Source organism: Pteropus medius, unplaced genomic scaffold (genome assembly GCF_902729225.1).
Source record: "Pteropus medius unplaced genomic scaffold, Ma_sr-lr_union100, whole genome shotgun sequence".
NCBI classification, from domain to species: domain Eukaryota; kingdom Metazoa; phylum Chordata; class Mammalia; order Chiroptera; family Pteropodidae; genus Pteropus; species Pteropus medius.
In genome coordinates, this window is record NW_024342474.1 from 1,733,166 (window position 1) to 1,758,954 (window position 25,789).

Consider the following 25,789-nt stretch of genomic DNA (forward strand, 5'->3'; position numbering starts at 1 on the left):
TTGCAAAGGGAGAAGGGTGTGCCCAGTAGGCACAGAATGAACAGCAGGGTCAGGAGGCAGCTCATTCCTGGATGGATTTTTTAAACCCGCTTTTATTAATTAATTGTAAGTAATACAAATATTCCAAAAATATAAACAGACACTTAATGGCGTCCTACATTTCAAGTTTTTGAATACAACAAATTTATCAAACCATGACTCTGTAAGCAAGGTAGTCAGAATCCCACAGCCCAGTCACAGTGGGAAGCAGATTCCCCACCCTCCAAATGGCATCTTGAAGGGGAAAAGTGGCAAGACATGGAACATGTCAAACTTGGGATAACTATAAGCAAAGAAGCTCATGGGGCCCCAAGAGGAGGGGTAGGCCCGACAGCATTAAAGGAATGGGGCAGTAGGTCAGACCCTCTGCCTTCCACCCCTTGCTTGAATGCAAATATTTACCAGCATTAAAAAAAAGTAAAAACTAAAACCTCATTTTACAAAACGTGACTGAGGGACAACAGTGGTAAAATAACCAACTGAAGACCTAAGGGGGAAATAGGCTTACCTTTCTCAGATACTTGGTCTGGCTGGGACACAGAATGCAGGACAGCCTTACGATGGGGCCGCCCTACTGAAAGAAGCCTCAGCAACAGGGTAGGTGTAGCAAAACAGAATAGCATCCATTTCCCAGGGAATGAATGCCTTTAGATTCCCCATGCTTTTTAGCACAAAGAAGCTTCTGGGCCACTGTTAACAGAGGTGAGTTTATACACTTACAAAATGGTCAAAATCTTTGGGAGGCAGGAGAGAACTAAATAGAAGATCCCAGGTTAACCGAAGGCAAATTTACCCAACCTCTCTATAATAAGGGACCCATGGGCCTACAGAGTGTCCCCTCTACAATGTGCAGAGTGGAAACTCTTACCTGACCCTTTCCAAACTGGTCCTGTGTCCAAAGCTCCCCCTATGAGAGGGACACGAACATCAGGCTTTTGATTTAGAAGCCTAATCAGAGAGACACACTGTGTCCCTGAACAGGCACCTTAAAGAACTGAACCTGGCAGGTGGACAGATTCCTGGCATGGCTTGAATTGGTGCTGACTAGGCACAGTGGCCCATTGCCTCCTGAAGACCAGCCTCAAACGGGAAGGGCTGGTGGGAAGCCCTTGGACAGATCCTGGGGTGATTTGGCTCCCTCCCTGTTCCAAAAGTGAGTCTGGCCTAATTCCTCTCAGGAGCAATCAGAACGTACCCTTACACAGTATGAAACTGGACACCAGGCAGCACATAAGGCTCGCTCTGGTCCGCACGGATGGACCCTGTTAAGATTTGGCCTCGTTGCTTCTCCAGCGAAGAGGGAATGGCATTTCTGTTGAGGAACTGCAGGTGGGCAGGGCAGGGTTCTGACAGAATAGAGGCATATAGAGCAGGGGCTTCATGCAGAAGCAGCAGGGACACTCCTAAGTAGCTATCCTGGGCTCTGGTCATGAGTCACACTTGGACAAGCCTGATAGGAAAGGGGCTGGCACAGGCTCTTCCTTCACCTGGAGGAACATGGGAGACCCAAAGGAGGGCAGAAAGAATCCTAAAAACCGGATCAACTTAGAGCCTCTTATTGCTTAGTCAGAAAAGCTTGGCTAGGCCCAGATGGCAGAAGACTTGATCCACGGGCTAACCCTTAGGGTGGGCTTTTGGAGAGAGGACCCACCCACAATATTAGGATGGAGGCCTAGGCCAGAGCCTTATGAGTCAGAAACTCCCATTTCCTTCAAGGGACATCGCTCCTGGCTAGCACCAGATCCCACTTCCCCCACTGCAGCAGGACCCCATGGACACCGGGAATGAGGCTGGAGGAAATGACCACATGGACTTTGGGGGCCTTCCTCCACGTCTGTGACACCAAAGGAGACTAGGCCTTACAACCTTGGCAAAGCAGGGAGATGGCACGACAATGCAGGCAGCCAGCTACCACTCAGACCACCGAGCTGCTACTCATCACCCAGCTTTCTTGAAACTGGTTAGTTCCTCAGGCTGGACCTAGTGTGTGGAAACTGAAAAGGCTAATGGGGATGAGACCTGAGTGGGAGGTGTCCTCATACCTGAAGTGATGTACAAATGCTTTGTGACATCTGCCTCCAGGGAAACCAGAGATGGGGGATAGGAACTCCCTCCCATCCCAGAGAGAAGGAGGGAAGAGAGGAGAGAACCCCACCCAGTCCAGGGGGAGGTCACAATTAAGGCAGTGATGCTGAGCATAAGAGGGGGCCTCTTGTGCTCTTAATTATAGCAGCACTTCTTTTGTTTTCCGTCCTGGGGAAACTTCCATTTTGTGACTAATTTTTAAAGCATTCACTATTTTGAAACTTTGAAAGCAAGAGACACACAAAGCACAGGTGTGTGAAGGGCTCATCACACCTTTTACCAGAGGTGGACTGCATGTGCGTTAGCCTGGCAAGGTAATGATGAGAACACCCACTCCACTCCCCCTCAGAACAAAGAGGAATGCCTCTGAGGCCCAGGAGAGAAAAAGCGACCACCAGGAGGGATGAAGATGGAGCAGAGCAGCTCTGCACAGGCCAGGCCCTGGGGAAAGAAACAAGGGGAAAGACCCCTGCCAAAGAACAGGAGGGGCAGACAGGGGGTGCACACCCTTCCTGGACTTTGGAACAAAAAAAGTACTTGCACCAGCACCAGCAGCGGATCCCTGAAGAGCAGACTTATGGACAGTCCCAAGCTCAGCTGATCTACATATAAGCGAAGGGGACACATTCATGCTTTTGGGATTTTCCTCTTTTCTGCACCCCAGTGCCTCCCACATTCACCTTAAGCCCAGGACTGCGGTTCTGTCACAAACAAAACAGGTCCAACACTCCATGTTTAGAAAGAGAATTTTAAAACAGAGTCAAAAGAACAGAAATCGGTTTTCTGCCCTCTGCCATGGCAGGGAGAAGACCTCCTTCCCTATGTGTTCAAGACTATGGCTAGGTGGTGAGGAAGGTAGGCCTGAGCCTTGGGGAGACACAGAAAGGGCCCATGCCTGGCACTCGGCTGGAGGCAAGTGCAGCCCTTGGGCTGCAGGACTTGATGGCCACTGGAACTACCAGTTCTAGAAACAAGCTTTCCTCTTCTAGACATGTCGTCTACCTGCAGCAGCTGGCTGGAGAAAGTTTTCAGAAAGGAGGGTGCCCAGAGCACCGGAAGGCAGCCTCTGACCCTTCCCTTCTCCTTGGCACAAGGCTTACACACTGGGAAAGGCCAAGAGTTTGGCAACGGAACTCTGAATAGTCTTCATCCCTATAGAGCTCAGTGGCTCTCCGGATGACTGGAGAAGAAACGGACTAACTTGGGCAGAGTTATCTTTCATTTCAGCTTCCTCCCCAATGTGAAACTTCTATCCTGGAGCCACAGTTCAAGGCCACACACACACACACACACACACTCCCCTCTCCCATCTTCCCATCTCAGGAACCCAACTCAGGGAGCAGGCAGCTCCAGGTATCAATGGTCTGACATTTGCCCACTCGGCATCTAACCTGTCCTAAAGCTCTTCCCCATCACTTCTATTTCCAGGCCCCATTTGGTGAGATGCTCCAGCTTCTGCTCTGTCTGTCAGGCTGATCATAAAGGCACAGTGTAGGAAAGTCCCCTGTTGGGATGGCCGTTGCTTGGAAGCAGGGAAGACTAAGGGGCCCGCAGCTGCCCAAGGCTGGTGTAGACATCCTCTGCTCCGCTCAGCTCCTCAAAGATTGGGATCAGGTTCAGCAACTCGGTGTCTGCCATGTCATCAAACCAAGACTGCACAGGCACCTGGGGCAGGGAAAAGGCAGCATAAATATCCTGTCAATTCTTCCTTCCCTTGCTCCAGAGCCCGAGGCTGGCTGGGTCCACCTGGGGAGGTGTGCTCCTCTGATTCCCCTGCCCACTCCCTCTCCCGCTGTGGCAGGGACTCTCCCAGTCCCCCAGTGTGGGCAAATCTGAACCACTCACTGCGTTCTCTGGATGGAAGATATAAGAAGCCGGTGAGTTGTCCAGGATGAGGGTTTTCCTCAGGTCCCTTCCCAAGCGGCTGAGGTCCTTGACATAGCAGCCCTGGTGGAACACACAGGACTCACGGAACAGGCGCGCCCGGAACACCCCACACCTGTCCAGCAGATCCGTCACAGGATCGGCATACTGGGAGAAGAGAAGACACTTTTGTTTGGATGCAGTCCTAGTTCCCCAGTGGCATCCTGGGGACCTGCAAGGAGCACCCCTATAGCTGCCCCACCTGCTCCCAGGTACCTTGGCCAGGCTGGCAGTGAAGAGAACACATTCAAACAGTTCCCCCATTCGTCTCAGGAACTCATCCACATAAGGCCTCTTGAGCACATACACCTGATAAAAAGCAGAGAGGCTTGTCGGAACCATTCCTGCGAGGGTGAAGCATCGCAGCACTGGTCATGACCAACACTTACACGAAAAGCAGCAAGTAGTTGCAGACCTTCCTTTGTCCACACTCCTATACCTCAGGCTCTGGGACCACTTGGCTGGAAGCCTTCTGCCTCACAGGCCTGTGCACTAGTAGCACTTCCTCAAAAGGCTTCTGCTGGCTCAGTGGTCCCAGCCTTGACCCAGCTCAGGAAGGAAACATGCACCTATGTCCCGGGAGCCAACAGTTTCCGGCGGCGAACCATCAGCTGCCTCCAGAAACAAGTAATCAAGAATAGGCCTCACAGATGGAAACAGCCTATCCTGGATTACTTGAATCCAGCCACAGCCTCTGTGGAAGCTTCCTGTCCTTGGCTCTGGCAGGATAGTGTGTCCAGGTCACCATCAGGCGAGGTCGCAGATACTTCCTGAAACTCACGCCCTCAGCTTCTCTGAAATGCACCAGGGAGAAGTGACTTTTCCCCATGAACACAGACTACACACTCTGCTGTGTCTTACGCTAGCGCCTCCACCAATTTTGTTTGCTCCTGACGAGACACCTCTAACACGCGTGTCTACCTTTCATTATTTTGCAAATTTTGGATTAAAAGGTTCACTGGCTACATGTCCCTCTGGTCTGCAGTCTCTCGCTTCCCTGCCTCTGGGCTCTTTCCCTCTCACCCAGCCTACACTGGCAGTAGCAGAACCATTCTTTCTTCTTCTTTTTTTTTAGGTGAAGAAACCCTTGGTTGACCTCACAGATTGCAAGGACCTTGTCAGCTTACAATCCCTTATTTTTTATTGTTTACACCTACAGCACCTGATATTCCCAGCTGGTCTCCCATCCAAGTACTACGAAGGCCCGACCCTGCATAGCTTCCAAGATCAGACAGGATCGGGCTTGTTCAGGGTGGCATGGCTGTAGACACTAGTAGAACCATTCTTTCAAAGCTCCTTTTATCCATGTCACTCTCTGCTCAAGGAGCATGTGCCTGCCATGACTCCTGGAGGTGGCCCGAACTGGCCACCAACTCCCTCTTAGCTCTGCAGCAAGAACCCACTGCTCCAGGTAGCCATATCTTGGCTCCCTATCGTTTGCCATTTCTTCAACCTTCGAGTCTTTCCCGTTCCTGGCTTTTCATCAGGCTTGGCATCCCTTATCATTCTTTACTGAAAACTTGCCTTCTGCAGGTAGCCCCCCTCATTTTATTTTCATCCCCTTTTTGTCATTCATGCTCCTCCTTAACTAGGAGTTCAGTTTATATTTGCCTGTTTGAAACCATGTGTTCGTCTTTTCCCTGTGGGTTCTGTACATCTCTACGTCTTCAACTAGATTGTAGAGGCCCAGCAGTTTAAGGGCCAAAGTGGCTCTGTGTAGGGGCTGGCATTGGGCCTGGCAGAGAACCTCAGTTGGGATGGGGGTGGTGCTGGTAAAGAAAGCCTCTGATGGACTCAGGATAGTGACAACCCATCAAAGCTTCAATCTCCATTTCCCTACAAGTAACTCTACTATTTGACTAGGCTATGCAAGCAAGTATCAGGGCTACAAGGTCCCTAATGGTCCCTGACTCCAAGGCCAGATGGTAGGCCTTCTCAGCAAGCGTTTTCAGTAAACTGTTTTCCACTACCAACACCATGTGATCCTTAACCCTGGACTCAGAAAGTTATGTGGGGCTTGATCTTATTTAGATTCAAGTGCTCTTTACTTTGACAGATATGTACTGAGCACTTACTGGGGCAGAATCCAGTATAGGAACCCAAGGGAAAAGGAATTGGAGAAAGTATCACAAAGGAGATGCCTGAGCTGGGGAGGAAAGAATTCCATAGCAAGACAGAGTTGGTAGGCATGGAGAGGAAAGAAAACAGCTAGTACTGGTTTCCCTGCCTGGAACAGGCAGAGAACCAACTACTTGGGATTCGAGAAAATGTAATTAATCGTATAATAGTGTTGGTCACACTGGGTGAGCAATAAATGACAGCTATTACTATTGTTAAATAATAACAATTTCCAACAGCTTGGCAGCAAAGAGAAAAAAGGTAAAAAAGATGACAGCTAGTGGGGGATGAGGGGCTGAATATTTATTTTAAGATGAGAAAGCCTTGAGTGAGAAAGGTCCCAATGAAAAAGGAGAGGCTGAAGTTACAGGAAAGGGATCAACTGATGGAACATAAGAGAAGAGCAGAGGACCCTGAGCCCTCTAGGCTGGGTGTGAACTGGCAGGCAGCTTACCTGATGAGTGGTCCCCTCGATTTCTACAGGCACTATAAAGTCAGCGTTGTTGATTGGCTGGAAAGAAGAAAAGTTAATGAGGTCAGAGTGGTGGAAGGAGACAGGAAGACTGCTACACCCCTGTCCCTGCCATAGCCCAATGCACTGTCACCTGTCAGGGGGAGGGAAGAACTCCTCCTGCCAGCCAACTAAGTAGTTCTTACCTCAGTACAAGGTGTAATAGCCTCTTTGGTTTTATCTACTTACCACCACCCCAAATTCTACCTGAGCTGAGAGAGTTTCAGGGCCTTCTTGAGTTAACAAACATCTTGATAAAACGAAAAGGGGCAAGGTCCAAGGCCAATTCACCTCTTTCTGTTTAGGCCTGCCCTGTACACCGCCCTGGCGGCTCTCTGTGCTATGTGACTAGCGGGCAGCTGGTAGTGCTTGAGGGGAAGAGGGGTTCGTATACAACATTCTTTGGTGCGGTTTCAAGATATCTGTGATGCTAGTGTGGCCAAAATGCTAGAGGCCTGACCACCCCATTCTGATCACTCTTCCAGCATCAACTTTAGGCCACCAGGTTCATGAGAAAGACCAAGACAGGTATAGGAAGGGCTCCAGACGTCGAGTTACCTTAAAAGAGCTATGCACAAGGGTTTCATCCAGGTCAATGACCACACAGATCCTTCCTTGATCTTGTTCTGTCACCTCTGGGAGCAGGCAAGTCCCCGGGATCTAAAACCAGAGCCAGGCTGCTGAGATCTGCCACCAAGAAAGCCCAATTGTTCCCCTCAGCAGAACTCCTGGAAGAGCTGGGTTCATCGAGGAGACGAAAAACCCCCTAACTTCAACCCAGGAGAGGCGCCGCTTGAAGGCCAAGAGGTAGAAAAAGAAGAGACAGAGTTGGCTCCTTGGCCTCCCACTGGGACTATAAAATGATTTGGACATTGGAGATGGAAGCCAGGGCCACTCTCCCCCACCCCAAAACTAAAAACCCTGTACATAGTAGGCCTTCAGCAAATATCTGGGACAAATGGCCTCTCAGGACAGGGAGGTAGCCAGCCAGACACTGAAGAATAAGGACATCGCCCCATGGGTTGGTTAGCAGGGATCATGGGGTCTTGGGCTTCTGAGCACATACGAGGTCAGATTCACATACCTGATAAAACTGGTACTGGAGACACTGGAGCAGATCAGACTGCGGGAGAAAAGGAGGCTGTCAGCGCTGACTCACCAACACCTTCCCTGACCCATCCAAAGCCCACCGCTTCTGCCTCAGGCCTGGAGGATAAGACCCTAGTGCCCTGGAAGGTCCTCTTTTGTAAGAGCTGGGCAGGAAAGGCCAAAAGTTCCTTTCCACATTAGGCCTGGTGAAGGGTAGAGAAGACAATGTCCCTGTTCTCAGTGGCCACTGCCTCTCAGTTGGACAAACCAAGGAACAGAGAACTCAAGCAGGTAATGCTGAGACAAAGACCAAAATCAGAACTACTCACTGTAGTGGTTTAAGCCTCTTGATTAGTTCTAGAACCCAGGCTTCTCTCTGAGAACATGTATTTTCTGTGCTCTCCTTGTGGGGATACATGGTGGTGGGGCGGGCGGGCACTGAGCCCCTTGAAAACAGAAGCCAACGTGAACCCACACTACGGGTCCCAAAACCCACAGAGAGTGCAGAGAGATCAGAATGGGTTCCCTGCCTTTTGCTAATAATAAAAATGTTGTTACGGTTGTAAAAAGTAGTAAGTATTCTTAATGGAAACTCCAAAGAAAAATTAAAATCCTAGCATTTAGAAAAACGTAAATTGGCATTTTAGTGTATTTCTTTCGCGATTGTTTTAACAGTCTTTTTTCTTCATAATATATAGTTTTGCATTCTGCTTTCTGGCTTAATGTTGCAATTCAAAACTTTTCCATGTTACTGTGAACTCTTTGTAAAAGTCAACTGTCTAGTAATACTTTATTGAACCATTTCCCCTGTTGAATAATGAAGTGGTTTTTTCATTGATGTTCACGTCGTTAGCCTGCTTTTGAGAAAGGAGGACAGCTAGACCTTGGTGTTTTGGAAAGAAGTACCAATAGCACTGGGGGCAGAAGGATTTTTAGTCAGAGCTGTCCCTGCCCCTGAAATGCCAGACACGTCTACTGGTTACTGTGAGGATCAAAGACACCCACACATTTCCGATGTTTCTCACAGGTACAGGTGAGCATGCTGGAAGGAGTTATTAAGTGTGTGGAAGAGTTTCAATTCATTGGTTCCCTGAAAGTCAAGTAACTGAGAAAGTAGCTTCGCATAGTGAATAACAAACAATAAATATAGGATTTACAACCAAAATGATGAGTTGGAACCCTGACACTAACTCTTTAGAGGTTATGCAAACTCTCTGAGGGAGAGGATCCTGTGACTCTCCTTGCAGGGCTGCTCTACAGATCACGTATTATGTGTAAAGCACCTTGCACAGCTCCTGGAATCTGGAAGGATCTGAACTGCAGAGGCCTTCCCAAACCAGAGGGACATCTGGATGGACCACACCACAAATGGGAAGCAAGAAGAAGAGAGAAGATAAACCAACTATGGGTCCATTGGAAAAAAGGGCTCCCTTTGGGCCCAAGGTCTCGTGACTTCAGGCAAGGCGGTGTGCCCACTTGCCAAGGATGCAGGGACCCTACCAGCAGCCCCTTCTGGATGGCATCACGTCGCCCTGATCCAGCTACCTTAGCAATGGTGTTGGCTTCCTCCTTGTACGTGGAGAGCTCAGCGGAGGAGCCTGACTGGCCAACATGCTGGGCATGAAAACAGCAGAAAAGGGCCTTGAAGATGTTACGTCCACGAGGCTTCTTAGGAGAGGACTTGGAAACCAGGCCTAGAGCACAAGAAATGATGAGGCGTTAACTACAGGGCATCTCTGTCCACAGGCAGCCCCCCCAAACCTGGTGCCACAACCCCTTTAGTCTGTAATCTCCACCAGGAACACAGCATGTGCTTGGCAAGTGACCAAATACAGTCAACAATAAAATGTACACTCCAATATCTTCTCTTTAGACAGAAAGAGCAAGAATTCCCACTCTTTGGTTTGGGAAATGAGCTGCAGAGAATCTCCATTTTATGGGGGCGGGGGTACTCAAAAATGGGGCCAGGTATAGAATCCAGGTATTGTCCTGCTCTGGCAGCAGCACACTGAGGGAACCTTCAAGATTAATTCACGAAGACACAAATCCTCCCTGACTGACACCTATTCCCAGAAGACTACCCATTCCAGACAAAGGAGTAACCTAAATCCTTCCCTTTAAGTTAGTGGAGCTGCAGTTCTGCTCAGGGTCAGCTTCTCTAGGTGCTCAGTGGCAGCAGAACTGAGCCCAGAGTAGATACAGCAGAGTAGAGAACAGAAGACACGGCCCCAAGGAGGCAGTTATAGTCTTCGTTTACACCCCTGTCACCTCCCTACAACTCCAGCCACTTTCTTTAATACCCCCTCCCCTAATCTTAAACCACAGGCCGATTAACCCCTTGGTACACACACATCCAGCACGGGGCTCTAGGCTGATGCCCCTGCTTCCAAAACTGTATCTGCTTAGTCTTGACTTGACAATTTGGGCTTTGGAAATACAAAGCCATTTTAATAGGAAGCTAGGCAAGGCAGCCCCAGAAAATATATGAGGCATTACAGGATCAACCAGAAATGGATGTCAGAATACAGTATCCTTCTCAAATTCCTTTTGCTTTTTAAACGAACTGTTCTGGTAACTGTTGTGCGAGTGGGAACACAGGAAGGGTTGTGTGGCGCCAGGAGGTGGCGCCATGCGACTACTATCAGAATGGTCCTCTGCCACAGGTCTCTCCAGGCCTGGGCAGGAGATGGGCCTAAGGATTAAACCTAACCCATTCCAATTTAAAGCACAAAGTAAACTACTGTGCAGGAAAAGAAATGCTGGTAATGCTTGTTTTTGTGGAGAAAAAACACAAACAGAATGTGGCACTGAGGACAACTTTCTCCATGTTGTTCCCTGTGAGCAGCAAAAGGGAAGACAATGAGGTAGGGGCCACCTAGGAGGCCCCATCCCACCTTGGGTCCTCAAAGCACACACTGCACCACTGAGGTGGCCCTTACAGAAGTGGCAATGGAGTTACTGGTTGGGCTGCTTGTGCCCCTGGAGAGGAGGAGAGAAAACTCTCTTCCCCTGAACTAAAGGTGAGGAAATGGCTGCTGAAGAACAGTCAGTTAATTGGCAGGCAGCACCAACCCAGGACCACCGACTCAGCTCGGACTCAAAAGAAAGCTAGCGGGCTTCCTGCAGGTGCAGGCTGAGCATTCCTGAGGGTTGGTCAGTGGGTGAGTCCAGAGCTCTTTCCCTCTGCTCCCTGGGTTAGGCCAGATCCCTTGAAACTGGTATGACCATTAGAAACCTTTTAGAAAATAATCAGGCCTCCTCAGCAATTAGCCTAAAAACCTGGATATCACTCTCGAGTGCTTGGCCCTGGCGGAAGAACCAAGATTCTCAGGGGTGGGGATTTTGTCGTGAAGAAAGGTGCACTGCAGACCTCCCCCAAGGCCCCTGTACCAAGGAGACAAACTTTAGAGCACAGCTCAGCACTTAATGACAGCAGGGTAAGGGTTTCTTGGATTTTTCCTTTTTTTTTTTTTATAGCACAACTTCTATATTTCAAATGGACAAAAAATTAGGATCATTTACAGTATCTTAAGATAAACTGCCTTTGAATGGGAGCTTCCTTTCTAGTACTTTGAGGTCTAGTACTTAACAAGATATATCTAGAAAATTTACTACTGTGGAAAATGAAGACTGCTTAAATCAAATGCGGGGGAGGGGGGCCTGTGGTTTTCTTTTTGATTAATTGCTGTAACACTATTCTTCAGGCGGCTGAGGGAGTTTCATATTTTCTTTAGACATCATCAGGGGCCGAAACTCTTGCAAGACAACTTTGATGCTATGTGAATTCTGCCATTTTGCTAGCACTGATATCGCTCTTGGGTCCACCATTCCATTAGAACTATTAACTCCGTTCATATTAATTTTTGTTACAAATCTTACAAAGGAGTGTGCTTCTGGGTATTGAGGTCCACATTCTATTTTCAGGCTGTAAATTCAGTTTTCATAAGTTGTTCTTGGAGGCCCAATTGTCATCCCTGTCCATCTTGTAAGTGTCATGTTTTCGTCATCTTCTAGAACCCAGCTAACTGTGCCATCAACTCCTACTCCTTTCTGACCTTCTTCGAGTTCTTCCAACAGTCAGAAATTTCGAGGGACTTTTACTACTGAGCCCGTGGTGGCTGCCCTCTTGCGTTGCTGTCCAGATTTTTCCTACTCTTAATAATCTATGTAGAAACTGGAGGGGAAGGACAGCTTCACCAACTGCTTGGATGGCCCACATTCAATTCCAAGCCTAGGGACTCACGCAGACGCTGACACAAAGCTCCAAGACCAAAGCTGAACTATCGCTTTTCCTTTGGTTTATGGTTTCTTCATGCAGAACCACAATCAGCAGCTTAACTCAGGCACCAAGCCTTTCCTAAAGAGAGGCTGTCAAGAACGCACTCAGCATCTTAGTGACAGATGCTGTGAAGGCTGAGTAATCCTGAGAGGCAGGGGGGTGAAAGGGGCAGCTGGCTGGGGCCACTGAGAGGGCCTCGCTGGTGACCACTGTGGGAGGCCCAATAGGCAGAAGCGCCTTGGTCTTAGAGAGCTTGGTGGGGTGGGGCTGGGGGCTCTTTGGCTTGGTTTGGACTCTGCAGGAGATAAGAGTCTTCTTAAAAGCACAATGTGACCAGGCAGCCCCCAGGCCTCAGAAACCACAAATGCCTTGAACTTGGGGGCAGGCTCTCAGAGCAGAGAGAGGTCCTGGGGAAGGTACTCGGGACCTCTAATAGCGAGGTCAATACCCCAGACATCCCTCAGTCCTTCTTTGGGCAGTCTATCCTCCTTAAGTTTATAAACACTGCCACTAAGAATCTATCAGGGCCTCTTTAGCCTCCCTCCAACATGGCTGCCTCCTGACAGGGCTTGCAATGGCCTCTGCCGGGTATATTAATCAGCCGCCAGCTCTCTGGGTAGTAGGTGCTCAGTTAACTTTGACTGGCTGAGTGAATGCCTCCAGGGGCCTCCAGGGCCTGTTACTTCTACAGAGCCAGGACCTATGGAAGCCTTCACTCACTCGTTTTCAACAGTCCAGAAGAGTCTGACGCAGAAAAGGCTCCAGGTATGTGAGAAGAGGAAGGTGGTCTCTGAAGAAGCTGAGCATCTGAGGCAAGTGATTTACCTCATTTAATCCTCACTACAAACCCATCTGTTAGCACGAATCTCATATTTTCCAGAAGGGAAACTGAGCAGAGAAGTTAACTAACCTGCTCAAGGTTACATAGGTAGGAGGAGAACAGAGCCAGGATTTTAACACAGGTCTCCTTAGACCCAGACCCGAGCTCTTAGCTACTACCCCATGGGGCCACCAACAGCTGAGGAGCATTCTGTGCGTTTTACTCCTGCAACAACTTGGTTGTAGAGAACTCTCAAGGTCTCTTAGAAAGTTTGCTCTACTCCTCTCTAGCTGGGCCGGTAAAAGTTCAATCCTTCTGTGTTGTTGTCTTGATCAGGCCATGAAAAGAGCAAGGGGTAAAATGATACAAGGCTCTGGGATTCCACTCCAGGGTTCACCTCATCCACACTCCAGAGCTGCACCTGCCCTGCCTGGCAGTTACCTCTGGGAGATCAAGAGGACCATGGGGGAGGGGAAGGAGCTGAAGCTAGGAGCTTTGGTGCAAGACTTGCTTTGTTCAGTGGGTTTAAGGGTGAGGGGAACACACAGCAGAATGGGATCTGAAACTTGTGTCAAAGAGGCTTTCGAAAGACTCCTTTCAGCCAGCACTCAGCATTGTGTCCTTGACAGCCAGGTGCAGGCCACCCCCCACCTCTCTATGTGTGATGGGGAGGGGTGCTGTCCTCCCCAGGAGAACAACACTGGACACAAGATTTATAGGCCTGTGAGGGACTCATTGCACAGTTTCCTCAATGAGGGAGGGCAGGATTCTAAAGGATGCCATGTAGCCCCATAACCAGCTGCTCTCCCTGTTCCAAACATCTGGCTTGGGGCTAGATGTTGGAGAGACCAGCACGGACCTAATGGGGGGAGGGGGGGTGGTCGTGTGGGCTCTGGCTTAAGAAGCGTGCAGGTGACTGAGAACAGGGAAGCCAGGCCACCCCTCCAGCTCACTGCTGCAAGGCTTTCTACTGAGGCAGTGTGTGAAGAGAAGGGGGAACACAAGAAGTATCCCCCATTTTTGAGGATCACTAGGGCCAGGGGCCAGGCTCTGCCAGTTACTGACTCAGCCACACAGCCTCTTTGAGGCTCAGTTTCCTCATACATTAATTGGGATAACAGCAAGATCTCACTCCTGACTGAAAAGATAAACAAAACTTACTATCTGCACAGTAATGCATTGTGCAAACTAAAGCTAAATACTGTGCTCACTTTAACTACCTAAGAGTAGATGACTACTACTTGACATCATTGTGGGCCTCATTCCAGGAGGACAGCAACAGGAGATCAGAAGCCCTCCCACCCCTGGCATGTGGTTGAACCTCAAGAAAGAAGATATAAGATGCCAGAGGAACTCTGACCATGAGCAGGTTTCAAAAAGTCAAAACAAGCCCTATATCTTCTCCCAAATCCACTATGAAAGTTGGTTTCCAGCTTGTAAACTCCCCAGCTGGTATTCTGCTAAAAGGAAAGCAGGTGAGGCTGTTCCACTCAAGATAAACAATTCCTTCTTCCCTATGTCCACCACCACTGTTCCCAAGAAGCACCAGGGTGGATGTTATTTGCCTCTGCCTCTTAAGAAACTTGTACACGAACATGCATGCGTGTACACACACACACACACACACACACACACACACACACACACACACACACACACAGATGAAGACTAGCTTTGCCAGGACAACACTATTTTTAACCTTCTTCTGAAGGTCAGGTTCAGATATCACCGTTGCCAAGAACACAGCTTCGAGTCCCAGCAAAGGAACTCCTCACACATCCGCCTGGGATTCAGCAGAAGTTCTCAGGCTATCGGATTTTAACAAGCCCATTCACGTACGATGCTTTCTTGGTTCATTCCTCAGAAGAACTTTCTTCTCCACCATCTCCCATCCACTCACAGTAAAAAATTTAGTTTGACTATCACTATAAAATGGCCTCTCTGAGGGGGCCTCCCTCCCCTTAGCTATTGGAGGAAGGAGAGTATTTGGAGCATTTCCGGCCCTTCTTGGCCAGCTGCCTGGACCCTGCAGCCAAGACATATCTGACTGGAGCTTTCCATGGAGAGGAGTCCTCCCAGGTCCTCAGCAAGGGGCATCTGTGCTTTGGCTACAGACAGGCCCTATAGTGCCAGGTGAACGGAAGGGCTCTTGGACCAGCAGGTGAGTCAGTAGGGGAACAAGAGGGTGAGAGATACCTAGACATTCCACACACAAAAAAGCCTGGAAATAATGGGGAGGGTGTACCAGTTTCCACAACGCCCAAATGCTGACACTGTTCTTTTCAGGCAACAAGGCAGGCAGGGCCTCACCCAGCTCAGTATCAGTTCCCAAAGTTCCGAAGAGCAGCTGTGACTCTGACGGCATGGACCTTTCTTTTCACCAAAAAGGATTTATATGGGAAAAAGGATTACATCCTAGTACATCAAGCCATGGTGAACCACATGCACAGAGAGTGAGCAAGAACAGCATGGATTTTTAAAAAAGTAGTTCCAGCCACACTGTTTGGCTTACGCCAGCATGTTCTACACTAGTGCCTTCCCTGAGGCCAGCATCCGGGCCAGGCAGTCCTACCCACGCAGAAGTCTCAATTAGTTCCCCTTCTCTGGGCAGGATAGCTCCCTGCATCTCTCTAAGAAAGAATAACTTCTTTCAGTTTTAAGTCCTTAATGCCACCTGTTACTGAGGTGAGGATGGGAGTCACAGGTCACTGGCTACCTTGCCTCCTTTAGCAACCTAATCATGGATTTCAACATAGTGTTTCAACTTTAAGGACTTTCCCTCAAGAAGGACCCAGTTTGGGGAGGAAGGGATTCCTAACAGTTTTTAAAACATGATCAAGATACTCTATCAATTTCAGAATCAGCCTTAGAAGAGCTATTGCCCAAACACCCTCCTAGACAATTCTATCATACTTTAAAAACATGCTGGAGTAGGGGTGGGGTTCCCAGAAGCAGCAACAGATGGACTAAAGATGGAGGAAACATTTCCTCACAGGTGTGTCAGCAGCAGGCACAGTCTCAGCTCCATGCCAGAGGGCTCTTGGTGGATGTCAGGAAATGACAGGATGGCCCACAGCCTCGGCAGGCTGCCTTGTGCCCCACGCAATGCCAGCTAGGGCAGAGATGTCATCTTGGGGGACTGGAAGCCATAGCTGCCCACCTGGAGCCTCCCACACTCCTTAGGGAAGTACTGAGCAGGCCCCTTAGGGAGGTACTGAGCAGGCCCCTGTGGGAGGCTGGGAGGCTGGGAGGCTGGGAGGTTGAGAGAAAACTGCCAAGCAGAACACATATACCCTCTTGGTAGCTGTTTCAGCCCCTGCCTCGGCTCTCTGCCCCCGATTCCTGGAATGCTTGGATTTGGTGGAATACTCAAGAATCCAGTGCCTCTTTTCCCTCCAGCTATGGAAGCCTGCTTTAGGTTATACATACATGCATGAGTGTGAAATGGAGAAAGAGGAGCAAGGGCACAGGACAAAGCAAGGGACCCTCAACCATCTCTCCTCTGACCAGTGAACAACAGAGTGATTATAAAAGACTGTGGACTTGGCTTTAAATCCTGGCTCTGCCACATATAAGGTGTGTGGCCTTGGGCCTCAGTTTCTTCATCTTTAAAATGGAAAGACTAACATTTCCTATTTCACAGAGCTAAGAAAGTTACAAGGAGCTTAGGGTATGTTCTGGCCCATTCAGTAAGTGTCACCTGCTTAGTCATTAAGAACAAAGCACTCTCATAGCCATATCTCAGTCTCAATCTCGAAATGTGTACACTGAAAGAGACCAGAGATTTCGTCTTATTCCAGAGGTCACACAGAGGTAGCAGCAGGAAATGGCCTTTCCGGTACTCCACAAAAACCAGTCACAGTCTCTTTTCACACACACACACACACACACACACACACACACACACACACACACACACACACTAATTGAGACTGGCCAACCAGTTCCTTCCTTCCTTCCTCTCATGGCTGGCCTCTGCAAGAGGACTGGAAGGAGTCAGCCAAGGTAGGACTGCCAGGGAGAGAGTCTGTCCACCTCTAGGGACACTCATCTGTTCCTCCCACACCCCTAAGCTTCATCTGGAATTAGCCAACCAGCATAGACATGTCTACCTGGAGAGCACTGAGCTCTAAGTCGGCACCTGGCTCTGGCCCCACTTCAGCCTCTCGAATAGCTTCATGGTACAACTTCTTTGTGGTTCAGTTTCCTCACAGGTCAACTGGGAAAGGTCTACGCCCTTACAAGGTAACTTCAGCTCATCTGAAGCTTGAACTCAAAGGCACTCTAAGTAAACTGCACAATGCCAATGTGAGGCATTGTGGGTCACGGTTAAGGCTTGGCTCTGGAGCCTGAGTCCTGGCTGTACTAACCAGCCACATTCACTTGGACAAGATGCTTCAGCTCTCTCAGTGGAGGTTTTTCTTATCTGTCAAGTGGGGGATAATCTCACAAGGGCATTGTGAGCATTAAGTGAGATGCTGATATAAAATGCTAGGAACAGTGCTTGGCCCATGAATCTGTGATCATTACTTTGTAAGTGAGGATCATTACTCTGTCCATTCATACCAAGAAAAATTTTAAGACTCCTTTCTAGGAGCCAAAGGACCTTTAACAAACAGCAAAAGTGGATTCCTCCAGGGGACTCTTCCTGCTCAGGGCTAAACAGGCAGTTGGGGCCACTGCTGTGCTTAGCTGGCTCTTCTCCAGGGACACCTGTCAGAATCACAGGGAACATTTGGAACACGCACACACCCGGCCCACCTGCTTATGCTCTGCTTCAGTAGGGCCCAGGTGAGGTCTGTATTTTTAGTAAGTGTCACAGGAGATTCTGATTGTGTCCTTGGCTAAGAACCAATGTCTAAAGATTGCCAGTGGTCCTTGACTAACCCTTCCAGGACTGAGGGTGATTCAGCCCGAGTCCTCTTGGCCTCTTTCCCCACATCTCACTGGCTCAGTATCTCTGCAACTCTCTGAGGATTTGTGTCCCACGGTATGGTTTTCTTTTCTAGGGGCACTTGCTCTACTTTATTGAGTCAAAATACCCAAGCCTGCAGTCTCTTCCTGCAGACCCCTATTCCTGTGAAAGAGGGGCCCGAGCCCCATTCTGCTATGGAAATAGAAGAGCTGGGATCCACCATCCTGGGAAATGCTTCTATAGGCCCACGTTATACATTTTGACCTTTCCCATGGATCTGCTTGGTTCTCACTGGGGTTGGCGCTACATTTGTTCCCCAAGAACAGTGCAGTTGGGAAAGAGTAAATTCTACAGGATGCAAAAGCTACTCATATGTCAAGAGATAAAAGAAGGTATTGAATAAAAATAAGCAAAGTCTGATGGGGTCAGGGGACTAGGAACACCTGGGAAAAGAAATGAACTGTCAGGAAGTCCACTCAGAGGTCAGGTTAAGGCTGGTAAGTAGAACAGGACGTGTGCACCTCCTGCCTAGGAGGAAGCTGCCTGCTCACTGGAGTTCCCATTCTGTAGGTACAGACCTGGTACAGGCACACTCAGACCTAAAGGGCTGGGCACTTTGCTGGACAAAGAAACTCTGTGTCAGTTGACTTCTGGTCCAGAGAGGGGTCCAGTTCTAAGTCAACTTCTCCACTTTGATTTCCACTAGTTTCTTCATAAGATTTGCATGTTAATGAGCTCATCTGCATCCCAGTAGGGAACTATTCTTCTATTTCAGAAGAGAGAGGAATTGTGTCAGGGCCACACCCAATCCCATGTCTCCAAGACAAGCGAGTTAATTCTGTGCTGCCACAGCTGGACGGCCTGAGACAGGATGAAAATCAGTTTAATGCTGCTTTTGTGCTTTCTCAATGTCGTACCCCAAAACCACAGCAGCAGAGACACAGCTTAAGAACATTTATTTCTCTTCAAAACCCGTTTGTTTTTCTCTCCTTGTTACTAGAATTTCCTAAAAGAAATCTGAATCTCACTGGGTTCATAAACACTTAAAGCAAATGCAGACAGTAAGAGAATGCATCTTAGTTCCATCAAATCTTCATTATATTCATTTCTGAGAGGCCAGCAACTGCTCAAGAAAGTTTAGACTTCAGAGACTCTTCACAGGATGTGCATGGCTCCCTGGCCTCCTCCCACTCCATACCCAGGTGCCAGATAGAACTACAAAAGCCCCAAGGTACACGCTACTCACATTAGTGCGATAAAATCCCACCCCAAGTCACATTGGTACAATGAAAGGGTCTGTACAGCAAGGCTGTTTGCAAGTCTCGAGGCTGATCCTTCCAGAAAGCCCAGTGTCCCCCTGTCTTTAACAATAAAACCTGACATGGCTGCGAGCTCTTTGTACTGAGTCCTGGGGGAATAGAGGAGGCATCGAGTAGTAGTGGTCTACTAGTAGTGGCTTACATTGGCTAGTAGTGGTTTACACTGGCTAGAAATGTAACTTTACCATTTTAACAAAGTCCAAGATCGTAAGGGATTCAAAGGTCCTACAGAGAGGATGAAAGGGGACCTCTCTATCACCCAGTTTCCATAAGATCCCTATAGTTGAGAAGGAAGGAGACAGGAACAACATCACTTCTGCCATCTCTGGAGAAGTTTTTCATAATTTTCAAGTCCTGCTCAGTTGAAAGCTCTGTAAGTCAAATTTAGCTGTGTAAAAAAGAAGGACCTTAACATTATAAATCACCTACTAAGAACCAGGCATTATGGAAGTAAGATAACAATATTCCTATTTTACAGTCAAGTCACTGAGAACACTCAGATCTGTAGAGTCTTATTGTGAATAGGAAAAGCAGGGATTTGCACCCAGGCCTGAAGCAACCAATTTTGCTCCTGGAAGAATTCTTTGAACTAACAAAGAACATTGTAACTGCTACCCCTTGCCTCCCCACAACCCATCTCAAGATGAGAATAAAAGACAATACCCTAAATTACCCAAAAGCTGGCAGGTAGAAAGTTGAGAACGATAAAGGAATATACATTTGTATAAAATTTGTATGCAATTATGTAGTCTTTCTTTCCCATACTTAGTTACAAACACTTCTATTAATGAATTCTCCACAGAAATGCTGGGAGCATCAATTGACATTGGCTAGAAATGTAACTTTACCATTTTAACAAAGTCCAAGATCGTAAGGGATTCAAAGGTCCTACAGAGAGGATGAAAGGGGATCTCTCTACCACCCGGTTTCCAACATCGCTTCTGCCATCTCTGGAGAAGTTTTTCACAATTCTCAAGTCCTGCTCAGTTGAAAGCTCTGTAAGTCAAACTTAGCAGCAGAACTGCAAACTCCCCGCCCCGGGATGTTAGGCATTTCAAACTGTTGCTGAGTTAGCAGCACTCCCTTGAGCACACACAAGCTCAAGTCACCACACAGGCCCCTACCCAACTCCCAGATGGGGGGAGGGGCAAAGCCAAAGGAGACAGAGGGGTGAGCGCTTCAGGAGCCACAAAGAGGCCAAGACCCAGACTGGGCAGAGAGGGAGAGGAACCTGTGGAGCAGGAGGAGCCAGCTATGAACAGACACCATAGACCCACACAGAGCAAGCTAAGGAAGAAAGCCCCAACAGGACTCAAAGCTTTTTCAAGTAAAGGGCCTAGCTACAACTATAATGAAAATGCGTCTGAGCTTTTTCATGAGAATAAGGCAAAATTTCTACCTCATGGGGAGAAAGCAAGAGGTAGAAAAACTTGCCACCATCCTAATTCTGAGGGATGGTCAGAACCTGTTCTGTTCCATATCTGAGAAGGCATCATCACCCTCTACCTGAAAAAAAAGGGGCGTCAAGTCTTATGGAAAACAAAAAAGGTCCCTATTCCCCCAAAGGACAATGGGGTGACACCCTCATCTGGTGCTGCAATAAACAGCCATTCTGCTATTTGGCTTTGGCCAAACTATTATCTTTTCTTTTTTACTTTTGATATTACATACAACCTTGCCCTTGCTGTACAAGAAAGCCATTTCACCCATCTGTCTGTGAAGATGATCCAATTTTGGTCCTTTTATCATCAATGTTTTCAGCAACTTCCCTCTACTGTAATTACTTTTGAATCATCAACAGACAGCCAACCTTAAAGCGGAGAAGAGAATGCTAAAAAAGAAAAAGAAAACCTGCAATGGCAAAAACTTCACTACAAAAACACTCAAACTAGGGGCAATTTGTTTTCTAGAGACTTATTTATTTATAAACTGCCTTGCACTCCTTCCTCTTTATCCAAAGGGAGGAAGGCCTAGAGATGGGGTGCTGTGGAGGAGGAGGGCAAGGAACTCCTGAAGGAGCTAATTAAAACACTTGCTCCCCACCCTCACTTTTTTTTCCCCCTTAAAAATGCAGGATTTGCTTGCAAATGATAAGGGAGACTCAGAAAGTTGACTTGCTGGTTGCTGGGTGCCTAAGCCGCCCTGGAAGAAAGTATGCCTTCTCTGGAATGTAATCAAATTACATGGGGAGAAAGAGACACCCATGGCTGCTGGCTTAAGAATTCAGATTCCACCAGGGATAAGCCTGAAGGACAAACCACACAAAAAAAGGAAATGAAAAATGTTAACTCCAAGAAAATCCAACCAGCATCAACAACTGAACGCTGTCATGAAGCCAAATGCTTTGCTTTCTGCTGTCATCTATCCTTTTCCCTGCCTTGCCCTGGTGGATAAACCATCTAGCTCAGATTTGTAACGTGCCCCTTCAGCAGTACAACATTCCCTCACTCCTGATGTGCTGCTCTCACCCAGAAGGCACCCTCCTGAACCCCTTCAGGACAGAAGGACCTGAGTGGGGAAGCAGAGGATTGTTTTTCCCCTTTTTCATCAAGGCTGCCCCCTCTGGAATCCTTCTACACCCCAATTTCTTCAGCTCTTAAGAGTCTTTTCCTGGAGTGGGGTTGGGAAGAGAGTGCAAATCAGTAATAAAGCTATCAACAGTAAAGCTACCCTCTTCAACCCTCAGCACAGCTAAGTAGCCAGCACAGGGGTGAAATTGCAGCCTGGGTCACAAAGCTTGGCTAGTGATGTAGCCAGGGGAGCAGGGAGTCAGGGGCTTTTGCAGGGACGGGGTACAGGGGTTGGGATTTGAGCAGGCAAGGCTATCCCCTTCCTCAGGGCAGGCTTATTAAAAGGGCCAGTGATGCAGAAAGCATACACTGCTCCCTACCCCTTCCACCCTGGGAATGAGGGAAAGGCTGACGCCAGCAGCCCAGCTTCTTTGCCCCTAGGCAAGTTGGGGGTGCTCCTTGGGACCGTGAACCCCAGGAATAATTGATCTGCTGACTAATGTTGCCAAACAAGGGAATGTGGGGCAACACCGAGGCCCCGCAGATGGCCCCCCACCAGGCTCTAGGCTTCAATGTGCTAAACTGCAGAACTAGCCCTTTACGGGTAGCTCTGAGGGGGCCCACCTAAGGGCATAAACGCTCGGAATATGGTCTCTCCAGCCTCAGAGCCAGGTGGCCACAGTCCGGGAAGTTCTCCAGAAAAAAAGACGCTAGTCCTTACTCCCCTTGGAAATTCTGTCCGTTATTTTAGACACATTCCTCAAGGCTTGAAGAGGAACGTGGGGGAGGGGTAGTTTCGGGGCCTCCACGGCGACCAAACTCAGAGAGATTCCTACCCTCGGGCTCCGACCTTTCCTCCGCCCCAAGAAAGGCCTCGGCTTCGTCCCGCTCTGGTGCCCAAGCCCACCCCAAGGAGGGCCCGTCACCCCACTTAGCGTCTCCATCTGACCCTTAAGAAGGCGGGGGCCGCGAGCCGCTGCCCACGGAGAACTCGCACTTTTTGTTGCGCGATTCAGAAACACTCGGGGTCTGATGCCATTCTGCGAATTATGTAACCAGGGACACGGCTCCCAGGCTAAACAAACGCGGCTCTGTGAGCAGCGGTGGCCCCGGGGAAGCACACCGGGGCAGGGAGGAGCTCCGGCTGGGCCTTGGGGTCGGGCTGGTTTGCTCAGCGAAAGCGGCAGAAGGCGGCGGGGTAACAGTCCCAAGCCGCCGAGGTCCCAGGCTCAGCGTAGGGCCGCAAGAGGGCCAGGTCGGGTCTGCCAGAGCTCGGCCCCTCCCCCACAGCGGCCGCCCCCGCCTCCGGGCGGTGAACTTGGTCCCAAGTCCCGCCGGACGCCGTCACCGCCCGCTGCTTGAGCGACCTCGGGCTTGGAGGGTGGGGGGCAGGAAGTGCTGGACTCCAGTCCCGGCTCCATTCCAGCTGGAGACCCCTCCGTGCATATCCGTAACCCTCTCCCCACGGTTCTGGGGCAGCTGGGCATCGTGGTGCGAGAAAAGTGACGACCCCACCCCCCAACTCTGGAGGATAGGACTCAGTGGACTCTTGCTTCCAGCGCCTAACCCTCAGTCTCTCTTCTCGAGGGGGAGGGGTGCAGGACGGGGTGACAGCTGCGCCGATGACGCCCCTCCCCCTCGGGCGCCAAGAACCCGGGCCCCGCGCAGCCCTCACGCGGGTCTGGGTGCTGACCCACACACGAGGGCGGATGGACTAGGTCGGAATCGTCCGCTCTAAGCCGGGGAGATCAGGGCCCCCGATTTGGGTTCGGGGCTGTATTAGCCCCCTCCCCGCCCGGGGGCGGCGCAAAGTTTTTGGAAGTTGCTGCCCCTACCTTGCTTGGTGAGCACCAGGGCGTCTTCCCTCCGCGCCTGGGTGATGATGGAGCCGTGTTCCATCTAACAATCCCGCGGGCCCGGGCTGGCTGGGCGGGAGGACGGGCGGGCGCGCGGGCTGGGCTGGGCTGGGGGGCCTGGGCGGGGGCCCGCTCCGTCTCCGGCTCCCGAGACTCGGACTCCCACAGCTGTTCACATCCCTGCTCTCGTTCCCTCCCTGGGCCCGGAAGGGAGGCAGCCTATACGGAGAGCGGGAGGCCCGGGCAGCAGCTCCCCCGGGTGCCCCCGGCCCCGATCCCCCGGCGGCAGCTCCGGGCTCCTCAGTTTGGGTCCAACATGGAGAATCCGGAGCGAAAACAAGAGGAGGAAATGGGACACGGGGCGGTTTCCAGGCTCCCCCCTCCCCTCCGTACTCCAGATAAACAACCCGCGGCTGCAGCGCCCACCCCCGCGCGCCTCCCGGCTCAGGACCCGACCTCTCCAAGGCCCGCCGGCGCCTCCCGTTGCGGAGCACCGTCCCAGGCCACGGCACCCTCCACCAGCGAGCGGCCGGGGCTTGGGAAGATCCAGAGCTTTGCTATTTTGTTACTGAAAAAGCGAATCCCCGAGGGGGGTGGGGTGGCGGGCGGGCAGGCTGGCAGGGGAGACTTGAAACCGCTCCGGCGCTCCGATTGGCCTTCTTAGAGAAAAGGGGCGTGGCCCCTCCTTACTATGCGGTGCGAGGACCCAACAACATTCCAGTCGCTACGGCCCCGCCTCCGGGCCACTCCCCCTTCGCCCGGTGGCAGCCTCCCAGTCTCCTCGACCACACCCCCTTCCCAACTACTTAAAAGGACACTCCAAAGCTCACGTTTCCCTTCTCGGTGCTGGGTTGTTCCCGTTTGTGTTTCTCTGCTGGGGTTACTAGGGCAAGCCACGAAGCCTAACCCAAGTCGGGCCAAGATGAGAGGACCCGGGGCAGTTCTCTTACTTCCTGCTTGGCTCTCGAATCGTGGACCCGCTATTTCACATAAAAGAGCACAACCATCGAATCCTGAAAGGGATGTGTGTGGAGGCGGACGCAAGACAGAACTCCAGAATATCAGAGCTGGAACTGACCTCGTGATATCTGACCCCATACTTCAAATGAGATAAGAGGTGCAGGGCTTTGCTTAAAACCGCTTCCATTCAGGGCTTCCTCCCTTCTCCCTCTCCTCCCAGCCCGGGCTCCCTTCACTCCCTTTTCCCCCATAGTACCAGCTTCAGTTAAAGATAGGTGGAGGTCTCTTAGGGGAAGAGCTTCAGCCCTTTGGACTCTTGCTGGCCTCCCTCTTTGCTCTTAGGCCCCAGGCACCCTCTGCTGGCTGTGGCTGCAGAACTCCTATAAGCCTGCTTAAGACTAGGTGAAAGATATTCACTTGTTCCCAATAAATGAGAGCTCTAGAAGGGCAGATTTCAGCTCAATATCAGGTCTTTTCCAATGAGCTACATCTATCCACCGGTGACAGACTGCCTTGGGAGGAGGGGAGCCGTTCAAGTCAAGCCTGGCAAGAATGATGTAGAGTGAGATTGGGCTGTGTGATTTCTGAGCTAATTGCAACCCTAATATTCTATGATTCAATGGAACTCACCCTCCCAAGGAAGAAGCTTCCAGAAAGGTCACGTCTTCTCTGGTCCTTGGCAGGAGGATGGGGTTGTTGAGGCCGCTGATGGCTTTCCTGCTACAGTCCCCTTGCCCAACATGCACCAGGTTTCACTGGTGGTTGGAGGAGAAGTAGGTCACATCTTAACTTGCCAGGTGCTATCGAACACCTGTTCCCCACCCTCCTTCATGAAGACAGGTGAGGTTGTATGTGTACATACCTATGTGCCTTAACAGTGCTCATGGGTGTCCGTTCCTTCTGTTCCCACACATATATACACAAAACCTTTTTATATAACACTATTTTAATGGAAATGCTGTATTTTCCAAAATGAGAGTAGCTGTTACAGAAGATCTGAATGATGCTTATATAACTTTAAACACTGAATTTGGGTAGATCCCAATTCATTGACAGAAGGCAAGAGGGAGGAGTTCTCACATATTTATCTCTCGTCATTATCAAAAGATCATTAAAACAATAGAATTCTTAAGATAGATCTTCAATAGTCAGGTTGCTAAGGGGGCCTTTGGGTCCTGCCCCCTCCCTCTTGTGAGGTAGCTCAGTTGCAATGAGAGTGCAGGCAGGAGCCAAGGGCTGAGGATTCAGGGGAACTTGCTCCCCCCTGCTCTGTAGTGTTGCGCAGGACACATTACCACTCTACACTTCCATTTCGTCATCCGTAGAGGCAATCCTCCATTTATAGTTTATGAAGTACTTTCACAT

At 49.8% G+C, this 25,789-nt stretch overlaps 1 protein-coding gene and 2 pseudogenes across 2 annotated transcripts; all 3 read right to left on the reverse strand.

Annotated features, from left to right (window-relative positions):
- Positions 1-72: 72 nt before the first annotated feature.
- Positions 73-23,855, reverse strand: CTDSP2 (CTD small phosphatase 2). Of its 2 annotated transcripts, none has more exons than XM_039865853.1 (8): positions 23,444-23,855; positions 9,311-9,459; positions 7,761-7,799; positions 7,235-7,336; positions 6,620-6,676; positions 4,264-4,356; positions 3,970-4,155; positions 73-3,789 (listed from the first exon to the last, which is right to left on the reverse strand). In XM_039865853.1, exons 1-8 carry the CDS (start codon positions 23,505-23,507, stop codon positions 3,664-3,666), a joined length of 816 nt encoding a protein of 271 aa, XP_039721787.1. In that variant the 5' UTR covers positions 23,508-23,855; the 3' UTR covers positions 73-3,663. The 2 variants fall into 2 exon arrangements, with proteins under 2 accessions (XP_039721787.1, XP_039721786.1); XM_039865852.1 differs by having other exon boundaries at positions 3,970-4,173.
- LOC120605092 (uncharacterized) lies at positions 5,198-5,316 on the reverse strand (annotated as a pseudogene).
- On the reverse strand, positions 10,044-15,586 carry LOC120604978 (ubiquitin-conjugating enzyme E2 variant 1-like; annotated as a pseudogene).
- Positions 23,856-25,789: the final 1,934 nt, after the last annotated feature.

Coding starts and splice junctions, on each gene's coding strand:
- CTDSP2 (XM_039865852.1), bottom strand. CDS start 23,507: ATGGAACACGGCTCCATCATCACCCAGGCGCGGAGGGAAGACGCCCTG. Junction 6,677..7,234: donor TTGTGCATAGCTCTTTTAAG/GTAACTCGACGT, acceptor TCTTCTTTCCAG/CCAATCAACAACGCTGACTT. Junction 4,174..4,263: donor TCACTGCCAGCCTGGCCAAG/GTACCTGGGAGC, acceptor TCCAAACAAAAG/TGTCTTCTCTTCTCCCAGTA.